The sequence below is a fragment of the Capra hircus genome, chromosome 3 (genome assembly GCF_001704415.2).
Source record: "Capra hircus breed San Clemente chromosome 3, ASM170441v1, whole genome shotgun sequence".
Taxonomy (NCBI): domain Eukaryota; kingdom Metazoa; phylum Chordata; class Mammalia; order Artiodactyla; family Bovidae; genus Capra; species Capra hircus.
In genome coordinates, this window is record NC_030810.1 from 41803149 (window position 1) to 41827091 (window position 23943).

General features: G+C 41.8%; 1 protein-coding gene across 2 annotated transcripts in view; it reads left to right on the forward strand.

The window, feature by feature from the left end:
* The window catches only part of PDE4B (phosphodiesterase 4B), a 613613-nt gene that overhangs the window by 450395 nt on the left and 139275 nt on the right, over nt 1-23943 (forward strand). For both annotated transcript variants that reach the window (XM_018045231.1, XM_005678304.3), the window contains 3 exons: nt 12598-12792; nt 23245-23281; nt 23414-23484. In XM_018045231.1, the coding sequence (XP_017900720.1) occupies nt 12598-12792; nt 23245-23281; nt 23414-23484 (303 nt within the window). The remainder of the gene's footprint in view (nt 1-12597; nt 12793-23244; nt 23282-23413; nt 23485-23943) is intronic.

Here is a 23943-nt window from a genome sequence, read left to right on the forward strand (position 1 = left end):
TTCCCAAAAGAATGTATTTTTTTGAAATACAAAGTTCTTGAAATATTAAGTAATGGCATTTCACAAGCTTAGGACTGGAAAGGCAGCCTCAGTGCAGACCTCAACACCTACTTGAAGTTCTCTCTAAAAGGTCAAGGACTTGTGAAATTTGATCTTAGAACTAGTTTCATTTTCTGAAATAAGTCCAGAGTAATAATCACAAAAAATGTTTCAAACCTATAACAAGTTTTTATGCCAACTGATATTTTCAATTTGAACTTCCTAAGGATTCGTGTGGGTGAATGTCAATGACAGGAAATCAATAAATGAGTCCTTCTCATAATGAAGAAGTATTGTTTTTAAAATAGCAATTAGTTGGATCTGCTTTGAACCAATAAGTTGATTGTTGGTGTTTAATATACTTACACACTTATTTATTTATTCATTAATCCACTGAATAGACATTGATCCACAACTAGCAATATGTCCCAGGCACATTGCCAGGCATTAGTTAATACATTGGTAAATACAACAAATGATCCTCATGAAGCTTGGAGTTTTATGCAAGAGGAAGACAATTTCAAAACAATGAGCAGACAAATAGATGTAGCAAAAAAACTGTAGCAGTACTGTGATGCAAAGGGGCCCTATTTAAACAATGGGTCAGGGAAGGAATTTTTAGTAGGTGCCTTAATCCAAGGCGTAAAGAATGAGAAGAAAGTACCCATACAAAGAGTGAAGGAGATAATAAGCAAAGAGCAGCATTTATTCATTCATTCAACAAATATTTGTTCAGCACTTTCTGTAAGCCAGGGACTATTCAAAGCAAAGAAAATATACCAGTGAACAAACACACATGCAAAACTGCTGATGTGGGAAAGGATTTGACATCTTTCTGGAACAGAAAAGAAGTCCTTGAAGCTGAATCATACTGAGCAGAAGAGGGGAGTGTGGTACAAGCTGAGGTGGAAGTGGCAGGGGCAATACTATGTAGGAATTTGTAATGCAGGTAAGGAGTTTGGATTTTATGCCAAGTGCAATGACATGATTTGCTGTATGTGTTAAGGAATTGCTCTTGCTGGTGTGTGGAGAAAGGTTTGGAGGATGAAGGGAGGGTATAAGCAAGGAGATTCATAGGGTGGCTATGCTAGTTCAAGTGAGATTTTAATGCCCTGAAACAGTGGTAGCAGCAGAGATAGAGTGTACAGTTTTGAGGTAGGAAGGATAGGACCTGTTGATCAACAGAAAAAGAGGAAGGGGAGTTGAGGAAAGATGTAAAATCATGGATGATTCACCTGAATAGATGGTGGCTTCATTTACCACAATGAGGAAGACTAGGTAAGTGGATGGAGGAGGTTTAGACTAAAGATTAAAATAAACTTAAATTTTCTGGCCCAAGTTTTAAATAATGAAATCAATACAATTTGAAAAAGTGAAATGTAGTATCTCATGGGGTTAACATGTCCCCCATTACTGGGGTATATACAGGCATACCAAATGACCATTTACCTACAATATTTTAGCTATAGATTTCAAGCAGAATTCTGTAACTGGTTTCCAGATGGTATGTGAGAATTTATACAAGAAAGCAACAGTTTCTTGAGGCCATCACTGGTTAAGTAAAAAAAGGGTTTTCCTAAATCAATCTCATTTCTCTCAAAGGTGATTTCACTTGCCTTTGAGCTACTGGAAGCTGGCACTGTATTTCTTAATAAATGCTTTATTTCATTAATTATTGGGTTTATAATTGGCAGGGCTACCAAACTTATAAATGAGAGTATTTATATCTTGTTAAGACACCATTTGAATATCTTTTGCAATAACCTTTTAGGAAGAGTAGTGAATGTAGACTGAGAAATATTGAGCTGATAAGATAAATTGTACATCCCAAGTGCAACTAGGTCAGTAGCAACACAAAAACGTAAGTTCTCAACCTTATGGTAAGTCTCCACCCTCCCACACCACTGCTTTATAAAGTCGACATACAAGACACATTCCCACACAGGAGAATGAGAATTCTTCTCATCTGGAAGACCCCTACCTTTCCTGAGAATCACTGCCTTTACTGTTATTCTGTCTTGGAAAGTATTAGTGGATAAAAGTTTGAGAGTGAGTTTACCAAATTTTAGCCCTAATTCGGAAACATAGAGAAACATATACTTTATAACATTTTTATTTCTGAAAATTATTTTTTACCTGGAAATAGACAGGCAGATCACTTTGTAAGCATGTTAGAAATAATGTTCTTATAATTATGAGGTAGGTCTGTTTATATTTGGTCCTAGTTTTCTTGTGCATCAAATCATATAGAAATAGCACAGTGTGAAGTTAGTAAAGGATCATTAAAATATGCTCCTACACATTTGAAACAAATATTTTTAAATGACCCTCATTTTATAATCCCATTAGAAAAAGTAGGCATTGGTATTACTTTTTTTAATTGTTGCATTTCCGTAGTGAAATGTTAACAACCTGAGAAAGGATCTCAAGCAACAAATAAATGAAATTGCAACATAGAATCCTCAGCCAAAGGAACATCCAGAGGAATATTCATGTCATTTCCATCCCTAACACCATCAACATCAAGGAATGAGGATGATCATTGACAAGCAGGATCATTTGCCTTTTTCTTAGGCTTCCCTGGTGGTTAAGACGGTAAAGAGTCCACCTGCAATGCAGGAGACCCAGGTTTGATCCCTGGGTTAGGAAGATCCCCTGGAGAAGGAGATGACAACCCACTCCAGTATTCTTGCCTGGAGAATTCCATGGACAGTGGAGCCTGGAGGGCTACAGTCCACGGGTTCACAAAGAATCAGACATGACTGAATGACTAACACACTGGGCTCGGTGCCTTATGGAAGGTATTACAGCCTTCTTTGCAGGTGGTATTTGGTAACAAACTCATCCTTCTTTTCAGGGTGATCACAGCAGAGGGCAGGAGATGACTCTACATCCTCACACCATTTACATTTGCTTTTGTTGGAGAGGTACATCTGTGCAGTCTGTGGAGGGCATCAAAGAGGAGTCAGAATAAGATACTTGATTTCAAACCATTCATTCCTTCATTTTGTTTATTCATTAGACATTTGCTACGTACTTCTGATAGGCATGACCCTTAGCAATGGGATAAATAATATGAAAAAGAAGTTCTGTGTCTCTGAGTTTCACAGCCCTTTGTGGGCAGATGAGATTGCTAAAAATTCTGCTGGACAAGTGCTAGTGTAGAGATACATCAATAGATAGATATCAATGCAGAGATGGCTGTATGAAACAATGGAACAACTAACTGAACTCAGGGAAAAGGAAAATTATATCACTAGCTTACTAAATGGCACCATAATTAACCCCAAATATCATTTGATCCAATTTTTTAAGTTTAAAAGGGTGTGTAAATGGAGATTGGGAAAAAACCCAATAACACAGTTTGTTACTACCTCCGTCTGGTTTCAACTCAAAGGACACCATCTGAGGAAGGTGGATGGTGTGCCCAGTATAGACAGTCTATGCAGCTGTCTAGAGTGGGCCTGCTGACACCCAAACCAGAAACATTCTTCTCTATACCTGTGTCTGCCATACTATTATGCTTTATCTTCTCCATAGCTTTTATCACTCTCTGAAATGATCACATTTGATTTATTTATTGTCCATCCCTCCCCACAAGGACCTTGTCTGTCTTACACATTGTTGAATTCTAAGGTCTCAAATAACTCCTTGTTTCATAAATATTTGTTAAATGAATGAATTATCACAACAATATAAAACCACACTAAATCACTCTTGAGAACCAATATTTCTTTTGTTTTGGAAATCTCTGCAAGATATGTTTAGGTGGCACTAGTGGTGAAGAACCCACCTGCCAATGTAGGAGACATGAGAGACACAGGTTCAATCCCTGGGTTGGGGAGATCCCCTGGGGAGGGCATGGCAACCCATTCCAGTATTCTTGCCTGGAGAATCCCATGGACAGGGGAGCCTGGCGGGCTACAGTACATAGGGTTGCAAAGAGTCAGACACAACTGAAGCAACTTAGCACGCAAGCATACACATAAGATATTTGATCTCAGACACACCTTAGAGATCTTCTATGGAGTCATGTCTTCATTCATTTCAGTGGGGAAAGACTAAGGCTTGGGTGTAGGGGTGCATGCAGAGAGTCCCTGTTTCATGTCAAGTTATTTTTCCCCAGAGCAGGAACTGGAAGCCAGGGCTCCAGAATCCCAGGGCTCTTTGGCACTACTCTGCTCCCTCAGTCTAAACCTCTCTGTGGGGAAAGTAAATTTGGAGTATTGCAGTGGATGTAATTTTCAAAGGTCCTAGGAGAAAAGGAAAGCCATGCTAAGCTGCTTTTGCAATTCTGATGAGCTGAACATAATAGTTCTCTTTCCTACTCTATGGGAGGGAAGTCAAGACTTCGGAACTGGATTTTTAGGGCAAGACTGGGATTTTCTGCTGTAACTATTGCCAGAGATCTGCCTGCTTTCAGCAGAGACATGGGCTCTGCCTCGTGCTGGCTGTGATTTTGCACAGTTAAGTCCTTCATTTGAAATTAGGACTCACTGCAGCTTGCAAATTAATTCTATAAAGGTGGGTCACTGTCGCTCTGGGCAAAATGCATGCCCCTGTGCAGCTTCCCCATCCATAGGGAACAGATAGCACATTGAGGCGATAGCTAATCTAAGTATGTAAGGGAATGGCATATTTTATCAAAGTGAAAAGCAAGCATTAGAAGGTGTTAGCTTCTGAGTATAACTGAGGGAAATATTTTCCAACAGAACTCTAAAGAAACACTGCATTTTTCAAGAATATACCACTACCCCCAAACACACACATACAAACATACACAATAGCCAAATATATACTTTATGATACACAAAAAAGTTCTCCAAAGCTGCAACTCCTGGCATGGAGTTCCTGACACACTCCAGGGAGGTTGGGGAAAGTGGATTCTCATGATTCCATCTGGGGACTCCTCTGAGGTTTTACCTGCTGGAGGTTTTAATCCAAATAGAAATGGCTTTTTGTCAGATAAGAGATAAAAACTGGTGAGATGTATTCATTCAATAAATGTTTGTAGGATGCCTTCTAGCATGAAACTCAGTTCTAAGCCTTAGGAATACAAAATGAATAAGGCTTAGTCCCTGCTTCAAGGTCACAGTCTAGTGGAGTGAGAAAGATAAGTAAACAGAGAAATCCAATCCAGCGTGGTAGGTTCTGGGATCAGAAAGGGTCTGTGGGGACACGGAACAGAGGGCCCTGATACAGTTGACAGGATGTAATTAAAAGTGGCCACGTCTGGGGATTTTTCAAATGAAGTTTCACATTTTGGAGCCTTCTGTTTTCTCCTTTTGGAAATGAGGGGAGGAAAATCAGCCCAGAGTAGTGAAAATTCGATGACATATTACCTAGAGAAGGAATGAGTTGTCAAAGAAGAGTCTGCTCTGATTCAGAAATGAATGATTCCTAGGATGTTGCTTCAAGACTCTTTGTTACAGAAATTGGGGTATGCACAGGTAATTAGGGATCTAGAAACAACCACCCTGGGGACAATTGCAGGCAATTCTGCAACCACCTGGCTTAACTTGAAAGTACAGCTTCTCTTGGTGTAATAAAAGGTTTCATGTACACCTTGCGCTTCTGTTCTTTATCCCCGACTTTTCCTCCCAGGCTTATGAATAAGGCTTCAGTCCTATTTCTCCCTTGGAGACTGGCAAGCAGCCCCACCTTCTCCAGTTGGAGGCTGGGGAAGCTGTAGCTGTCTTCTGCCACCTGCTGGCTCCCTGTTAGCACCAGTACAGGGCTGGCTTTGCGTGGACTCCCAGGGAATGGAATCCATTAGGGGAGAAAGAAGGGCAGAGAAGGTTCCTGCTTTTATTTAAAAGAAAGAGATGAGAAGATGGCAGACAGAAGCTGGTATAGGAAGGCTTTTCTCATCATGGGGGTATGTCATAAAGCTATCACCGTCTCGAACATCTAAGCCAGTGATTTTTCTGTATAAACTTGTTTTGTTCAGGGAGAACAATGCTTTTTATTTATTTATTTTTACTTTTAGGTCATTGTCTCACAAAACTTATCAAAAAAGTTAATGCCGCACCTGCATAGACTCATTTGAAGGAAACAGCAGAAACACCTGCCAGTGGGAATTGAGATTGAGGGCAGGGAGGCAGGAAGAGGGAAGGTACATGAGAAACATTTCATAGTGAATTACAGTATTCTTTCGTTGGTTCAGCCAGCATTTTTAAAGACCTGCTATTTATAAGGCTCTAATCCAGATCCCTTGGCCCAGTTCAGTCGCTCAGTCGTGTCCGGCTCTTTGCGACCCCCTGGACTGCAGCACATCAGGTTTCCCTGTCCATCAGCAACTCCCGGAGCTTGCTCAAACTCATGTACATCCGGTCAGTAATGCCATCCAACCATCTCATCCTCTGTCTTCCCCTTCTCCTCCTGCCTTCAGTCTTTCCCAGCATCAGGGTCTTTTCCAGTGAGTCAGTTCTTCTCATCAGGTGACCAAAATATTGGAGTTTCAGCTTCAACATCAGTCCTTCCAATGAATATTCAGGACTCATTTCCTTTAAGATTGACTGGTTGGATCTCCTTGCAGTCCAAGGGATTCTCAAGAGTCTTCACCAACACCATGGTTCAAAAGCATCAATTCTACAGCACTCAGCTTTCTTTATGGTCCAACTCTCACATCCATACATGACCACTGGAAAAACCATAGCTTTGACTAGACAGACCTTTGTCAGCAAAGTAATGTCTCTGCTTTTTAATATGCTATCTAGGTTGGTCATAGCTTTTCTTCCAAGGAGTAAGCGTCTTTTAATTTCATGGCTGCAGTCACCATCTGCAGCGATTTTGGAGCCCCCCAAAACTAAAGTCTGCCACTATTTCCATTGTTTCCCCATCTATTTGCCATGAAGTGATGGAAACGGATGCATGATCTTAGTTTTCTGAATGTTGTTTTCAGCCAGCTTTTTCACTCTCTTTCACTTTCTTCAAGAGGCTCTTTAGTTCCTCTTTGATTTCTGCCATAAGGGTGGTGTCATCTGCATGTCTGAGGTTATTGATGTTTCTCCCAGCAATCTTGATTCCAGCTTGTGCTTCATCCAGCCCAGCATTTCACATGATGTACTCTGCATATAAGTTAAATAAACAGGGTGACAACATGCAGCCTTGACATATTCCTTTCTCAATTTGGAAACAGTCTGTTTTTCCATGTCCAGTTCTAGCTGTTGCTTCTTGACCTGCAAACAGATTTCTCAGGAGGCAGGTCAGGTGGTCTGGTATTCCCATCTCTTTCAGAATTTTCCAGTTTGTTGTGATCCATACAGTCAAATGCTTTGACATAGTCAATAAAGCAGAAGTAGACATTTTTCTGGAACTCTCTTGCTTTTTCTATGACCCAGCAGATGTTGGCAATTTGATTTCTGGTTCCTCTGCCTTTTCTAAATCCAGCTTGAAGATCTGGAAGTTCTTGGTTCCTATACTGTTGAAGCCTCGCTTGGAGAATTTTGAGCATTACTTTGCTAGCATGTGAGATGAGTGCAAAAGAATCCGCCTGTCAATACAGGAAACATGGGTTCAGTTCCTGGGTCAGGAAGATTCCCTGGAGGAGGAAATGGCAACCCACTCCAGTATTCTTGCCTAGAAAATCTCATGGAGAAGCCTGATGAAATATGTTCATGGGGTCACTAAGTGTTGGACAGGTCTTAGTGAGTAAGCAAAAACAACAAATCCAGATGCCCGGGATACAAAAGTGAGTAATATTGGGTTCCTTCTTTTTCGGGGGTTAAGAATCTATTGGGGAACAGCTAGATAAGAGGATGGCTAAGTAAAGGGAGAATTAGATAGAGACCAAAAGTATTGTGATCATGTATTGCTATAAAGGCATCTTCTGCTCCTACTGCTGCTAAGTCGCTTCAGTCGTGTCCGACTCTGTGCGACCCCATAGACAGCAGCCCACCAGACTCCCCCATCCCTGGGATTCTCCAGGCAAGAACACTGGAGTGGGTTCCCATTTCCTTCTCCAATGCATGAAAGTGAAAAGTGAAAGTGAAGCCACTCAGTCGTGTCCAACTCTTAGCGACCCCACAGACTGCAGCCCACCAGGCTCCTCCATCCGTGGGATTTTCCAGGCAAGAGTACTGGAGTGGGGTGCCATTGCCTTCTAGTGGAGCACAAAGAAGGAGCATGTATCTAGATCGAACTGGTAGCTGCAATGTTAGAAAATAATTACTGGAGGAGGTGTATGAGCTGAATTTGAAGTAGTGACTTATTGGAAACAGTGGGGAGAAGGGCATTCCAGTTAAGGGGAGCACTAGCTCCCACACACAGCATCACCCACTACCACCACTGCTTTGGGAAGCTGAGACCTCTAGAATCAAAGCAGGAAAAAGTTGTTAAAATATGAGGTCTTAGATAACAAGTGATTGATTCAGGCCCGAGTGATCTGCCAAAGCATGCAGAATCACAAGGGACGGCAGCATACAGAATCCTGGACGTCAGAGGGCAGGACTGGTGGTGGGGAGCTTGTTTCCGATCCTTGGGAAAAGGCTGCTTTTCATACTGTTTCGGTCCATATGCTGGATATGGGCTGCTGCTGCTGCTGCTGCTAAGTAGCTTCAGTCGTGTCCGATTCTCTGCGACCCCATAGACGGTAGCCCACCAGGCTCCCCTGTCCCTGGGATTCTCCAGGCAAGAGCACTGGAGTGGGTTGCCATTTCCTTCTCCAATGCATGAAAGTGAAAAGTGAAAGTGAAGTCGCTCAGTCGTGTCCAACTCTCAGTGACCCCATGGACTGCAGCCTACCAGGCTCCTGCATCCATGGGATTTTCCAGGCAAGAGTACTGAAGTGGGGTGCCATTGCCTGCTCCATGGATATGGGCAGGTACCATCAAATATCCAGAAGCCTGTGCATGACATCCTCTCAATCTACCCGAAACTTCTCAGTGAACTCATCCAAATACTGAAGTACTTGTAAGCTCAGAGATATCAATGATCGTGTTATTTAAAATTGTAAATTAATGGCCTACAATAGGGAAAATGCTTCAAGAGGTTTGGAACAAGTTCTGGGTGAACTGTCAAGTTCCATAGACATGGAAAATGATGATTCTGGAAATGGTGCAGTATGTGAAGAAAAAAAAAAAAAAAACTTGTGGAAAAAAATCATGATTTAAGCCTGCAGGAAAAATATTAATACTCAGAAAAAAAAAGTTAAACTGCTAATGTTTTTTCTCCGTTGTTTACATTTTATATCACATCCTTAGTTACTTTTATGATAATATTTTTTAATATAATGTAGCCCAAAGGTGAAATATAGCTTCCCTGGGGGCACCAGTGGTAAAGAACCTGCCTGCCAATGCAAGAGATGTCAGAGATGCAGGTTCGATCCCTGCGTCAGGTAGTTCCCCTCGAGGAGGGCCTGGCAACCCACTCCAGTATTCTTGCCTGGAGAATCCCATGGACAGAGGAACCTGGTGGGCTACAGTCCATGGAATCACAAAGAGTTGGACATGACTGAAGTGACAACACGCACGCAAAGGTGAAATATGGGTGCTGATTAAGGCAGAAGCAAAGAACCCTAAATAAATAATCACCCTTTCGTACGTTTGTTTCCGATATTTCAGATTCCGCTTTCCCCCAATTGTATTTCAGTTTGTGTGGTATATTTGTTTTGCTTGGTAAGTCTGTCCTGCGTCTGGCCCTTGCCCACACCCCTCTTCCCACCCTGGCTCTGTGGGATGCATTGTGATGTCTGCCTGCTAATTTTGCTGTGACTGGGGCTGGTGTCTGGTTGGTGATTCATGTTTGTTCCTAAGTTGTACATCTGTGTTGGTTGCTTTGAAACATGCCCCAGGGAATATGAAAGGCCCTTTGTCTCCCTGAAACTGCTTCTTTGCCCCCAGGGAATTCTTCTTTGGCTTCTGAATTCTGGCAAGCTCTTCGATGAATTTAGGCAGGGTAAAAAAGAAAAAAGGAAACAAAGGGAAGCAACAGGGAGAGAGTTTTAGGGTCTGGGTCTAGTCCCTGCTTACCTGGCAGGACCAAACCTCCTGGATACAAAAATTGGGGGGCACATGCTTTGTGACATCTACTTAAAAGGTAATACTTGTGGAGTTGTTTTCTTCCCACTAGGAATTCCTGCCTGCAGCAGGAAAGAGGGCAGATTGAGCCCTGATGGAAACCCTCAATGGAAAAAGTTCTGAGAGTTTGGTAGGCATACCCACTTGGCAACTCTTCTAAGAGTTTAGCACAGATATGCACAGAAGTGACATTCATAATATTTAATGACTGGTACCACATGGACACTGACCAATTAAATGGACACAGGCCACCGTGCTGAAGCTGGAGGCCCCCTGCTGTTCCAGACATCAACCCTTCAGTTACTGGATAACCAGGAGGTCCAGCAGCTCCTGGAGGGTCTGGGGGCAAGGGCTGGCTGCCAGCCGTTACCAAAGTATTTCAGTGTTTTAATACCAATTAAGGATATATAGACAGAGACCAAATGAATTACAGCATAGTTACTCATAAAAGTTCAAAGCTTATGCCCACTCTTAAGCTTTATGTAGTCCCATCTTTACCTATTAAGAGCCTGCCGTCTTTGTCTTAAAGGAGAGTTCAGAGCCGACGTCAAGACCTAGTCATACTGCAGGCTCCAGGTGGCACAAAGAAGTCCTTATCCACAAAGGAGCTCTTTATTTTGCTCAACGACTAGTATAGATCTCACCCAAGGGAAATTTGTAAGTCAGCTGACATTATATTTTCACTTGCTGCAATATATTTGCCTTACAACATAGATTTACCTCCGGGCAGGCTGGCAAACAGGCTGAAATGTGTGAGTGATTGCCCACCTGCCTGCTTGCCTGCAGAGTCTGAAAGACCGTCCCATCCCAGACCATGAGCCTGCTGTGAAAATCCATCTGCAGTACCATGAAAGCCCAAATACATATATTGGATTGTTATGGCTCTTCCTTGTCCTCTTCATGGGAGATTCTCACTTGCTGCTTCTTATCAGACACCTAGAGTCTGCGGGTTGGCTAAAATCAGCAGCTTCTCGGAATGGTCTCTGGGGAAGCATTATAACCCCGGATTCTCTCATTTCTTCTTTCCCTGTTTCAGTGAAACCTAAGCTTCAGCATAATATACTGCCTCCCTGCCCTCACTCCAGATAATGGCCAGGGTTGCTCATAATCTGACTGACTCTCTACATACCAAACACAACTTTTGTCTGAATGTAGAGACTGAAAGGAAATTTCACTGTACCCAGAAAGCCATTCAGGAGCTCTGTGATTACAGAAGTCTGAGGTTGTAGAAGACTGAGTTGGAAAACTTGGATTTTCTAGTTCTCCTTGCACATTTACTAACCTGTGCCTTCATGCAGGCATTGAAAATCTCTCGAAGCCTCATCTTCCTCAAATGTAGAGCGGAATCATACTGTGGAGTTCACAGGGTCATGATAAGGATTGTAAATGAAATAATAAATGAGAAAGCCATCTGTAAACTAAAAGCATCCACCACAAGAACATAGGCTGTAAGAACTAGTGAAGAAAAAGAATCACAAATGGAGAAATAAATCAAGGCAGCTGGATGAGTATGAAGTAAGCCCACTACTGTGGTCCAGCCTGGAAAAGAGAGCATCCTATAACTTCTCCAACACCTTTCTGCAGAGCTTTAGCTGGAGGCAGTGAGTGGTCTAGAGAAATGCTAGGCAAGAGGGTTACTGCCAGTCTGAGGTTGTGCATGCAGGAAAAATATAGAGAGGATGGTGGAAAGCATGGGAAAGACAAAGTACCTAAGGTGATACCAGGACTGGGAGAGACAAAATAGACAAAATGTCTACCGCTTCCTCCTGTGTGGTCATTGCTCAGAAATGGTTCAAATAAATCTAGACTTGAGGGTACCATTCCAGAGTGAAGGAGACTGACCAGAAATCTCAAAGATACTCTTCCCCTTGAGTAAATAGCTGCATCCTCTCTCCTCCGTAAAGAAAGCTCTGCTGCCCTGAAGGCCTATTTGGCATTATTAGATTAATTAAGTCATTTTCTGTGCTTAAACTTGAGTATGAATGGTAAGTCGAAGACTGGGCCTCCCATTTAATCAGCCAGTGGATATTTTCAGGATAGCACTTTGTTCCTAAAAACATTCAGAAATATGCACATTGTATCTTTAATGAGATTGTGATATTTATTTATGGCAGAAAGAAGTCTCCCAGCTAAGAAGACTCATTCAAGTGATAGCTGAGTGTCTGGCACTTAGAGCTGTGTTAGATGCTGTATCTGGAGTCGCTTATTATCACCAGTTCATTTTATGAATTTGTTAAAGTTACTCATGCCTCTAAAAGGCCATGGGACTTTGTGCTGGGGATCAAATCCTGGCTCCACTCTTTGCTAATGACTAAACTTCTGTGGACTGTTCCCTTTATATAAAATAGAGGATTAGATGACTTTTTATATAAAAGAGAATGAGAATGACCGCAGCTCAGAGCTGTTTGGAGACGTAAAACTTTCCATGACCTGTGAAATGCTTTGTAACATGCCCGGCACGCGTGGTTCTCCGTGTCTGTATGTCAGGGGCCCTTCTTCCTGGCTCTCATGTGACTAGGTTTTTTTCTTTCTCTTTAAGCTTTGATGTGGAAAATGGCCCTTCCCCAGGTCGGAGCCCACTGGACCCACAGGCCAGCTCTTCTTCTGGGCTGGTTCTTCACGCCACCTTCCCCGGGCACAGCCAGCGCAGAGAGTCCTTTCTGTACAGATCAGACAGCGACTATGACTTGTCACCAAAGGCGATGTCGAGAAACTCTTCACTTCCAAGTGAGCAGTAAGTACGAGCTGTCTGGCTCCCTGTCTCACACTTACTTCACCTTTAACACATCAGAGGAGCAACACTGTTCCCCTTTAACACAACGGAAGAGGGAGAAAAAAAGTGAACAGGAGCAGAGAAGACAACGATAACCACCCTAAGGGCATATATGCTCTCTTGAGTGAGAAATGTATAGCTAGGATCCACAAGAGTGTTTGTTTACCTTAGGCACAGTGTTTGCTTTCCTTCTGTTATTGATACTTTTTTAAGCTTTTGATTTTATATTGGAGTAAAGCCAATCAACAATGTTGTGATAGTTTCAGGTGGACAGCAAAGGGACTAAGTCATATGTATACAGGTATCCATTCTCCTCGGAACCTCCCTCCCATCTAGGCTGCCACATAACATTGAGCAGAGTTTCCTGTGCTAAACAGTAGGACCTTGTTAGTTATCCATTTTAAATATAGCACCTTGTACCCAAACTCCCTAAGTATCTCTTTCCCCTATTCTCCCCTCCCTGCTGAAGTTCATTCTCTAATACTTAAAAAAAAAAAAAAAAAAAATTCAGCTTCATTTCCTGAACTGCTGAATCGTTTATGGCATGAGAACCTTAACACTATTTTGCAAACCACAATCTAACTTTGCAAGGCATGCGCAGCTTACATCAGGCTACAGCAGAGAAGGAAAGGTGGTTGGTGACATGCAGCCTCTCTGAGTGGCCTTTTCTGGGTTACGTTTAGTAAACTGTCATCTAGTCACACGTCTGTGTCCCTTCTCTGGAACCTTGACACAATGCCCACTTATTGCCTGGCTCCTAGGTGAGACAGGACACACTTCCACCACCCTGTTAAGCATGGCTGATGTTTCTGTTTTGCTGCTATTAACTGGAGATCTCTAATTTTTATATAAAGAACAGCGACAGGGTTGTGTTACTTATTTATTAAGCTTCTGAAACCAAATAAAATTGGATGATGGAATGCGAGCCTTAAAAGGTTTCTGGGCACACATACAATTGTTTTTAATATCATATGTTATAAAAATATCAGTAGCTCCCTAAAGTCTCCAGACTGGAAAATTCCACTGGGCTCTCCTCAGTTGTTGGAAAGGAAGCTAAAAAGGGTCACCCTTTTGTGAAAGGGGTACAGGGTATTTTAAACCTACCAATAAGATAATATGCCCCAGGGCACTTCTGCCAGCTAATTTTAATACAAGCATGTGCTCAGTCGCTCAGTCGTATCTGACTCTGAGATCATAGAGACTGTAGCCTACCAGTCTCCTCTATTCGTAGAATTCTCCAAGCAAGAATACTGGAGTGAGTTGCCATTTCCTCCTCCAGGGGATTTTCCTGACCCAGGAATAGAACCCAAGTCTCCCGCATCTTTCGCATTGGCAGGTGGATTCTTTACCATTGAGCCACCTAGAAAGCCCTTAACAGAAGCACTCCTGCACTAAAACATCTCAATCATTGGTGGACCAAAACTCATTCGGCTAATATTTACTGACGCTCAGGGCTTCCCTTGTGGCTAAGCTGCTGAAGAATCTGCCTGCAATGAGGGAGACCTGGGTTCGATCCCTGGGTTGGGACGATCCCCTGGAGAAGGGAAAGGCTACCCACTCCAGTGTTCTGGACTGGAGTATTGCATGGAATGTGCAGTCCATGGGGTCGCAGAGAGTCAGACACAACTGAGCAACTTTTACTTTCACTTTCTCTACTCAACCTCACCTATGTTCCAGGCAGTGTGCCAGGCTCTGGGAGTAAAAGATGAACAGAATAGTGGAAAAGTCACAGAGAAGTTAAAAAATAAATGCTATTTCTCAAAATGTTGCATGTTCTCAGGAAGGTTACAGTTACATAAGAAAGAGGAACTCTGGTGCTATGTGGAAGGAAGCATTCAGTGAGTGCATACCATGGAGCCCTGTTTATTTACATATGTTATCCTTTTTAATCTTTGCAACAGTCCTGTCAGGTGGCTGGACTGTTTATGTCTTCTCTATAGAGGATGAAACAGAGATTCTGAGAAGTTGAGAAACCTACCCTTCCCATATGACTCTGTGCCATGCTATTATCCCTTGATGTAGATAAGACAGACAGTTTTGTACAGGCAAAACTTTTGGACTCTGCCTATGCTCTTCGAACTGCAAAGCAGAATCTCTACTAAGAGGTAGAAAACATGAATGCAAGGTAGAGGTAACCTCTTTGCTGTAGATCACGTAGCGCTAAGGAAGTTTCTGACCAAGGCTCAGATGGGGACTTTGATAGTGAACATGCCTGGAATTCTCTCTTCCACCAAAACAAACGCCTTTCACCTTTCTCCTCCCTGGGCAGAAGATGTGGCAAGATGGAGGTAATTAGAGCTTCATTCACAGTGTTTCATGGGAGAAAGACTAACTTTGGACAGCAGCTAGTGGCTCCCCCAGACTCATGACAAACAGCTTGATGTGTCTCCGGGTCATTCAGAGGCTTCTCAGCAGATTCTAACCAAATTTCAAATTGAACTTCACCAATTCCTTACTTACAATCAAAAGGTGATAGAAATTTTGAACTTGAAGAGATCTTAAAGATCACAGTTCAACTCAGTCTATAGCTGTAGAAACAGACATCTAGTTCTGAATGACTCTGCATCCAGGGTCTCTAATATTAATGGTTAGCCTCTTTTCAGTTTAATCAACCAGCAAAAATTTCCCCTAGCTTTGGAACCTATCTAGTGTTGCCAACTTTAAGATTTAGACAGGTAAGAATTATATATGCAAGATAACTAGTATCATTCTCACTTAAAAAAAAAAAAACTTCAAAACAAACATAGGGCACATTTTCAAAATAAAGAATAGTCCTTCCCAAGAAAACATATTTGACAACATTATCTCATCCTGTCAAAGATACTGATAACAAGATATATTAACATTTTTGAGTGAATAAAAATAGCACACAATGTTGTTTTGCAAATATTTCAACATGACAGTAAAACCTTCATATATATTTGTCAGTTTAGGAATTTATATTTCTCAACACAGCAAGAAGTAGGACTTGAATATCCAGATTCTTCTGGAATTTCATTTTATCAGGACTACGTTGGAAAATCCAGTTTTAGACAAGTGTGTGCTGAGTCTCTTCAGTCCTGTCCAACTCTTTGTGACCCCATGGACCATAGCCCACCAGGCCCCTCTGTCCATGGAATTCTCCAGGCAAGAATACTGGAGTGGATTGCCATTTCCTCCCCCAGGGAGTTTTCCCAATCCAGGGGTCAAACCTGGGTCTCCTGTATTGTAGGCAGATTTACATGGGTATCTTGAGCTAAACTGAAGTCTTTCTCTCAAAGCTATTTGACCCAACTATTACTCTTTAGGATAACTTGACATAAATAGAGGAACCACAGTCCCTGAACCTCTTGCTGCTTCTCCTGCCTCCTATTCACAAAGTCAAGAGAAAGAAGGACAATAATCGAGCTGGAATCTTCACGTGAAGGCTGTGGGGTGAGGGCTGCAGAGTGTTCCTCACTCAGGAGTCCTCATGTCCAGCACGGAACAGTCATGAATTTACATAAGAGGTAGAACATCCTGCACAATTCCTCGGCATTACATCTTAACAGCAGAGACAATGCTGTCTTTTTACAGCTTTTCGTCTGAACTCTTTCAGGAGGAAAAATATAGGCAGGGAGAATGAATGAACAGATGAGTAAGTAAAAATGTGAATGGAAAACTCAAAGTGGCTTTAACATACAGCAACAAAAGAGAGACTGAAGTAAAGGTTTCTAGTAAAGAAAACTAGATGACCATTGGAGCCCAAAAGGAAATTCCCCATGCTAGATGTGGCAATAATTTATTGGTCTCTGTTCAGTTCCTGTGTTGTAGTCATCTTTAATGGAGTGTGTCTATATACCAAGGTACAGATTTCCCTAAGGGAGCATAAAGTACTAGGAATTGGGGAGGCTAGTTATATTGTCCAAAACTTTGGAGGAACCAACCTGGGCAGGACCAGCTTTTGATTATCCACCAGTAAAGCCACAGGGAAGGAAGATCCCTGTTTCCTTTATTTAGTCATCCTATGTGCAGTCTTATACAGACAAGTTTTAAAGCTACTGTTGATGTGAAAAGTGATCTCTAGAGAGAGCAGTCACGGGAAATGAGATCTGAAAACCAAGAGGAGAAGTAGAAATAACAGCCCACTTAAATTTAAGACCTGTTTATTGATGGGCTATCAAAAAAATACAATGTGGTATCTAAGACTTGAGTTACAGCCATTATACCTACTGGCACCATAACTTTAAGCAACTGAATGTTTTTCATAGTGTCTAAATTATCTATAAATAAAAGCACACATTTATTAAGCATTTCCTATATACTCTTTAAAGTATTTACATATTTTAACTCATTTATTCCCCTTAATGCATGAATACTATAATTCAGTATTGTAGGACTATCATTGTTTTGGTACTATAATTTTCTTGGTGGTACTGTAACTGTCTTGGTACTATAATTGTCTTGTCTTAAAGAGAACACTGGAGCACAGAGAAGTTAAGTAAATTACCCAGTAAACAGGGAAACACAACTCAAATTCAGGGAATCTAGATGACTAAACCGTGTGGATATTCAGCACACAAACAGACTAAATAATGATGAAAAATAAAAATAATGATACAAATCTCTACTCTGCCTACCTTTCCAGCTATTACAAAAATTATATCCATCCTTTCTTTGAACAAAAATTTGCTTACATTTAGACACCTTGCAAGCAAATGAGACATCTTCTGTGTCTTCAAGGGAGCTAAAGTATTAGTAAGTCAATGTGCTGTACTTAGTCACTCAGTCGTGTCCTACCCTCTGCGATTCCATGGACTGTAGCCCACCAGGCTCCTCTGTCCATGGAATTCTCCAGACAAGAATACTGGAGTGGGTTGCCATGCCCTCCTCCAGGGGATCTTCCCCACCCAGGGGTCAAACCTGCCGCATTGCAGGCAGATTCTTTACTGACTGAGCCAAGTCAATAGATAGTTGTAAGACCTTCAGAAAAGGGCAGTGGTAGAAAGGGATGTCCAGGACTTTGAGAGATCTGGCCTGGCAAAGTGAGAGGCCTACTTTGAGGAATTACAGCTAAGCTAGAGAAATTACAGCTAGGCTAGAGGAATTAGCAGAAGGGTATGCAGGAATAAGGGCCATGTGCTCACCAACTCTAGTTCTCAAGAATGCTTTGGGGAACCGCAGCTCAGTGTGGCTCAGGCAAAGAATGTGAAAGGATGAGGAAGTGGTGAGAGACACGCTAGAGAAGTAAGCAGGACCCTCACCAGGAAGGGCCTGTGTGAGGACTTAGCATTTATGCTGCAGGCAAGCAGCCTGGAGCTACTAAAGGCTTTTAAGCAGGAAAATACATAATCAGACAAAAGTTTTTGAAAGATAACTCTGATTAACAGTTTGGAGGGTGGACAAAGCCTAAAGCTATTTCCAAGAGCCAATTGGGAGGGGCTTTGGTAATTTCTATAATAAAGGATGGGATTCTATGTTAGAACAGATCTAGTGGGCAATTAATAAATATTTGCAAGTTAGGATCCACAGATGGTGGTGGTTGACTGTGGGATGAGAGAGAGGCAGGTTTCAGCCTTGACCAACAAGATCAGTGCTTACACCATTCCCTAGGGTCAAGAACATTCCCTTACCACATGAAATAAGACACATGAAAATGCTTTGTAAACTAAAGTACAATATAAATATTAGTATTCTTGATTTTAATGGGGGCAGAAATGACTGTCTTAAAGAAGTTCTCACCAGTTGGAAAGATAGACATGCAATTCTTTAATTATAATAATGATGATACCTACTACTAATGAGAGTAACTGTAACAGATAGCAAAAGTGCTTTTATGTGCCAAGCACTGTTGTAAGAGTGGTACATACGTAATAACGCATTTAAATCTCACAACATGTTGTGAGAGGCATAGAGTGGTTGCCTAAAGGCCCATAGTGTGTAATAGTGAGGCTGAGAAGCAAACCAAAAGCCATCTGGCTGCAAAAGCTGTACTCTTCACTACAGTATAGTCTGTTTCTCTAAGACAGCCTAAAATCAATGTTACAAAAAAAGTACAAGTAAAATTCTGCATGTAGATAGGAAACAGAGAAAGGTGAAACTGATAAAATCCAGAGTGTAGCAGTAGGAAGAAGCATTTTTGCTTTCTAGAAAAGTATTTCATTGTTGAGAGCAGATCCACACTCAAGACCCACAGAGTTGTTTAGTTGCTAAGCTGTGTCCCAGACACCATGGACTATAGCCTGCCAGGCTCCTCTGTCCATGGGATCTTCCAGGCAAGAATACCGGAGTGGGTTGCCATTTCCTTCCTGGAAATGGGCATCTCCCTGACCCGGGAATCAAACCCAAGCCTCCAGCATCGGCAGGCAGACTCTGTATCACTGAGCCACCTGGGAAGTCTATTAAGACCCTCAGAGTACTCGTCTCCAATTAGCCTACAGAAATGTAATGTGCTGGCTTTGTCGCTAGATGGCGCTCGTGCCATGGTTCTGAATATCTGGTATTGTTCCTGTGGGATATTGCCCTCTCTAGTGGTTTGGGCAACTAACAACTACATCAGTTTCTATAACCAATCAAGTATTTTGTTATATTCATGCCCTTTTCTTATCCATATATCAAATTATGATTTTAAAAATTTGGACTAGTTTTATAAATTATCTGGCTGTACTCAAATAGAAGGGTTTTTTTTGTTTTGTTTTCTTATCTACAGATTATCTGATCGTTTCTATAGCAGTTACTGTCTTACATACAACATTAGCTTTTACAGTTCAAATTCTGAGACCCAGTGCTCAGGATCTGAAAATTCATCCCTTGCCTCTGAATGTTCTACTGTCATAAATTTCAGAAGTTCTGTAATAATAAACTGATTTTGACATGGGGCCCTCTCTGAACTTTTTTAGTTCAGTTCATTTCAGTTGAGCTGCTCAGTCATGTCCGACTCTTTGCGATCCCATGGACTGCAGCACACCAGGCCTCCCTGTTCATCAACAACTCCTGGAGTTGACTCAGACTCATTCCACTGAGTTGGTGATGCCATCCAGCCATCTCATCCTCTGTTGTCCCCTTCTCCTCCTGCCCTCAATCTTTCCCAGCATCAGGGTCTTTTCAAATAAGTCAGTTCTTTGCATCAGGTGGCCAAAGTATTGGAGGTTCAGCTTCACCATCAATCCTTCCAATGAATATTCAGGACTGATCCCCCTTAGGATAGACTGGTTGGGTCTCCTGGCAGTCCAAGGGACTCTCAAGAGTCTTCTCCAACAACACAGTTCAAAAGTATCAATTCTTAGGCACTCAGTTTTCTTTATAGTCTTACTCTCACAACCATACATGACTACTGGAAAAATCATAGCTTTGACTAGACTTACCTTTGTTAGCAAAGTAATGTCTCTGCTTTTTAATATGCTGTCTAGGTTGGTCATAACTTTTCTTCCAAGAAGCAAGTGTCTTTTAATTTCATGGCTGCAGTCACCATCTGCAGTGATTTCGGAGCTCAAAAAAATAAAGTCTGTCACTGTTTCCATTCTTTCCACATCTATTTGCCATGAAGTGTGGGATCAGATGCCATGATCTTAGTTCTCTGAATGTTGAGCTTGGGCTACCTGCTGTGGGCCCATGCCTGAGCTCCACACCAGCTGAGCCCACGTTGGCCCAGGCTTCACACTCGCTCACTGTCTTTGAATTTTTTAACCTCCCTTTAATCATTAGTTTGTACAGTTTTAGTAGCTCCCTATTCATGCAACAGTATATCAGCTTTTGGCACTATTTCTGTGTGAAATTTGCTCATATTATTTAACTTTTGTTGGGAATTTAGATTCTAGAAATCCAGGACCCATAGTTGATCTACTTAAGTCTAACACTATCACTGTATTCCCAACTCACCCGGATGTCTTCTGAACAATGTGAACTTCACAGCAGAAATCTGAACAAATAGTTGGTTATTTCACCCATCTGAAGTTCATCCCCCCAAAAAACACTTAGGAAGGGGCAATTCTTGTAACATCTCACCACCCTGCACTTATTACAACTGCATGTCTCTTCACTCTTACTGTCTCTCGTTTTCTCTCCTCTCCAAGAACCCTGAGGTTCTTCCTTCGGATCTCTCTATATACTCCCATCCATGAAGCCACTCTCTGCCATTGCTTCACTGGTCCCCACTGTTGTAAGTAAGTCCTAAACCTCTAGCTCTAATCCCCGTATTTTAGTCTTCCCACTTGCTGTTTCCACCAGGATATCAATGAGTATCTTAAAACCCAACGTGTGAGGAAATGACACACCTCCTCCAGCTCCTCCTCACTTTTTCGTTTCTACTCATGACTTCGCTATTTTCCCAGAAACCTGTTCTAAAAATGAAAATAGAATTTCTTTATGAACCCTATCCAACTAACGCCAAGTCCTTGGCAACACGTTCAGGGGCTCTTCCAGTTGTCTTTGCTTGTTTCTTCCTCTGCCTCACCAAAGTCTTCTCATCTGGGTGACAGCAACGTCCTTCCAACCGCCCTTCTCGGCTCTGTCCTCGCTCCTGTCTCTCTCTCATGCCCATAGCATTTTGCTTTCTAAAGCACTTTTCTGTTTGCCTATCTCACCACAAATCTCATTTCTTCTGCAGAGTTAAGCACCTATTCCACAACCGTTGTTCACAATGTCCATAATATGAGTGTGCGGGACCTTCAAGTATTGTCCTCTGCAAATGTCTGTCATGTACTCAGCTCTGTCCAAACAACCACCAAGCATCTCCAGGTCCAGTATTTTCCCATTTCAGGACCTCTATTCTTGTATTGCTCTCATTAGAAGCATCTACCATCCCTACCTTTTAAAGCCAGTACTTGCAAATTCATCTTGAATAACACCTGTTCAATCAAGCCTTTCCTACCTTGTCTGATCCATAATTATCAGTTCTCCTTTGTACATTCATTAAGTATCAATTGTTCGTATTCTCATTCTATATTTATATGATTTATACTATCTACTGCAGTGTTTTGGATTTTTTTTTTTTTTGTCTCCTGTTTTAATTTGAGGGGATCATGAACTCTGTCAACCATGAATTTAGTCAACCATGCAGAGCCATCAAAAAATAGGAAAACAGAATGGTTAAAAGCACAGATTTTGGAAATCCAATAGTTTTAGTTCTTCCACTTATTAGCTATGTGCTGGTTAAGCAATGGCTTACCTACTCTGAGCTTTGATATTATCTATAAAATAGGCCTAAGATTAGCTGCTTCAAGTCTCCTTACAAGAGTTAAACGAGGTTTCACGGAGGGCCTGACAGATGGTAATCACTCAAAGAATGCTTAGTCTTGTCAGTGTTCTTTTTATCGTCACTGTACAAAGCAAATGCGCAGAAAGTTTCCTGGATGACATTGAAGGGGGACTTCTAGCTAAAGACCACAGCAGAGAGGAAAATATTGTACTAAATGAAGCCCTAAAATAAAAACTCACGCTAGAGAAGAGGTCCCCAAGGATACAGGTGTTATCCAAGCCTGGATCCCAAGGCCTCACCTGATGCCTGGTGCTGGGCAGGTGCTTAATAACCATTGCTTGCACTCCCATAGCTAGCGAATAAGTGCCATATTTGTGCAGTGATCAATGATACACAGCAGATGATCAGACAGTGAAGGAAGCTCATTGTCCACTACCTTCTGAGCAATTTATGATTCACGCTCTGATAGCAAATCGGCCCGATTGTGTGTCTACAGCTCAGGCCAGTGTGTCCTCTAATGGTTTTAATGGAGATCTTGCTATGTGGATTTAAGAAGATTTATCAAGGCCTGTGCCAGAGAGAGAAGTCTCCTGAAAACGCATTTCTGCGTATTCCCAAATACAAAATTTATGTGGCTCAGCTCAATCAAATCTTTGGGACAACGTGAGAGACAATGATATGATAATAGGTTCAATCCCTACACTCCCTTAAAAGCTTTTCCTTGGGTACTTTAAGAAAAAAGTTATATTAAAAACAAAAGTAATGGGATTCCCAGACAGAAATCTGTGTTTAAATGGCATTAAGGCTGTGGTTCAAATCAACAAAAGCCAGGAAATCCAAAGTCAACCTTTATCCAGACTGTTGGGCCATTTTTTCCAGCTCTGTGTATGCCTGTGAGCAGCCCTCCCTTTGAATTTCCTGGCTCTGGTGACCAAAATCCACAAATCGCTTTGAATTGCAGTTCCCCAGATCTGCTACTTAATGAGAATATACCCTGAAGATATCAACTTACTTGCAAGTGTTTTTATGTGTAGCCACTGTAAATCTAGGAGCTATGAACCTGGTGGGTTTTTTTTTTTTTTTTCTTTCAAGTTCCTGAAATTCCCATCTCTGCCTAAATCAGTCCTGCCTTATATCCAGGTAGAATGACTTGTCTAACATTTGTGCTGCTAACACCGAAGAAGTTTCATGACAGTTTATGTGTCATAGTTATAATGCAAATACATATTAAAGTATTTTTTTTTCTCTCTTTTCACCAGACATGGAGATGACTTGATTGTAACACCTTTTGCCCAGGTATGTATCATGCTGGCCTGGCTCATTCTCACTCTGCCCCTGGGTATAGTTTCTAAGAGTGGTCTGTGAACCTACCTAGCCCTCTCCTTTTGTTCCTAACCACTCCTAACTGTGGAAATATTTTCCTTTTAGGTCCTTGCCAGCTTGCGAAGTGTGAGAAACAACTTCACTCTGCTGACAAACCTTCATGGAACATCCAATAAGTAAGCACACACATTTGTGAAGTTGTGAATCCCTTCCAAAAGGTGAAACACTGCATAGCAGTAACACACACAAACACACAACTTAACACTAATGAATGGACATTTGTCCTCCGAGCTAGGTTAGGATACATGGTAACATTTGAAAGTGGGATGGATCACCATAGTATTTTAGAACTGGTATCACTTCATGGCAAATAGATGGGGAAACAGTAGAAACAGTGGCTGACTTTATTTTTCTGGGCTCCAAAATGCAGATGGTGATTGCGGCCATGAAGTTAAAAGACGCTTACTCCTTGGAAGGAAAGTTATGACCAACCTAGACAGCATATTGAAAAGCAGAGACGTTACTTTGTCAACAAAGGTCCGTCTAGTCAAGGCTATGGTTTTTCCAAACGCTGTGTTTTTTCCAGTAGTCATGTATGGATGTGAGAGTTGGATTATAAAGAAAGCTGAGTGCCA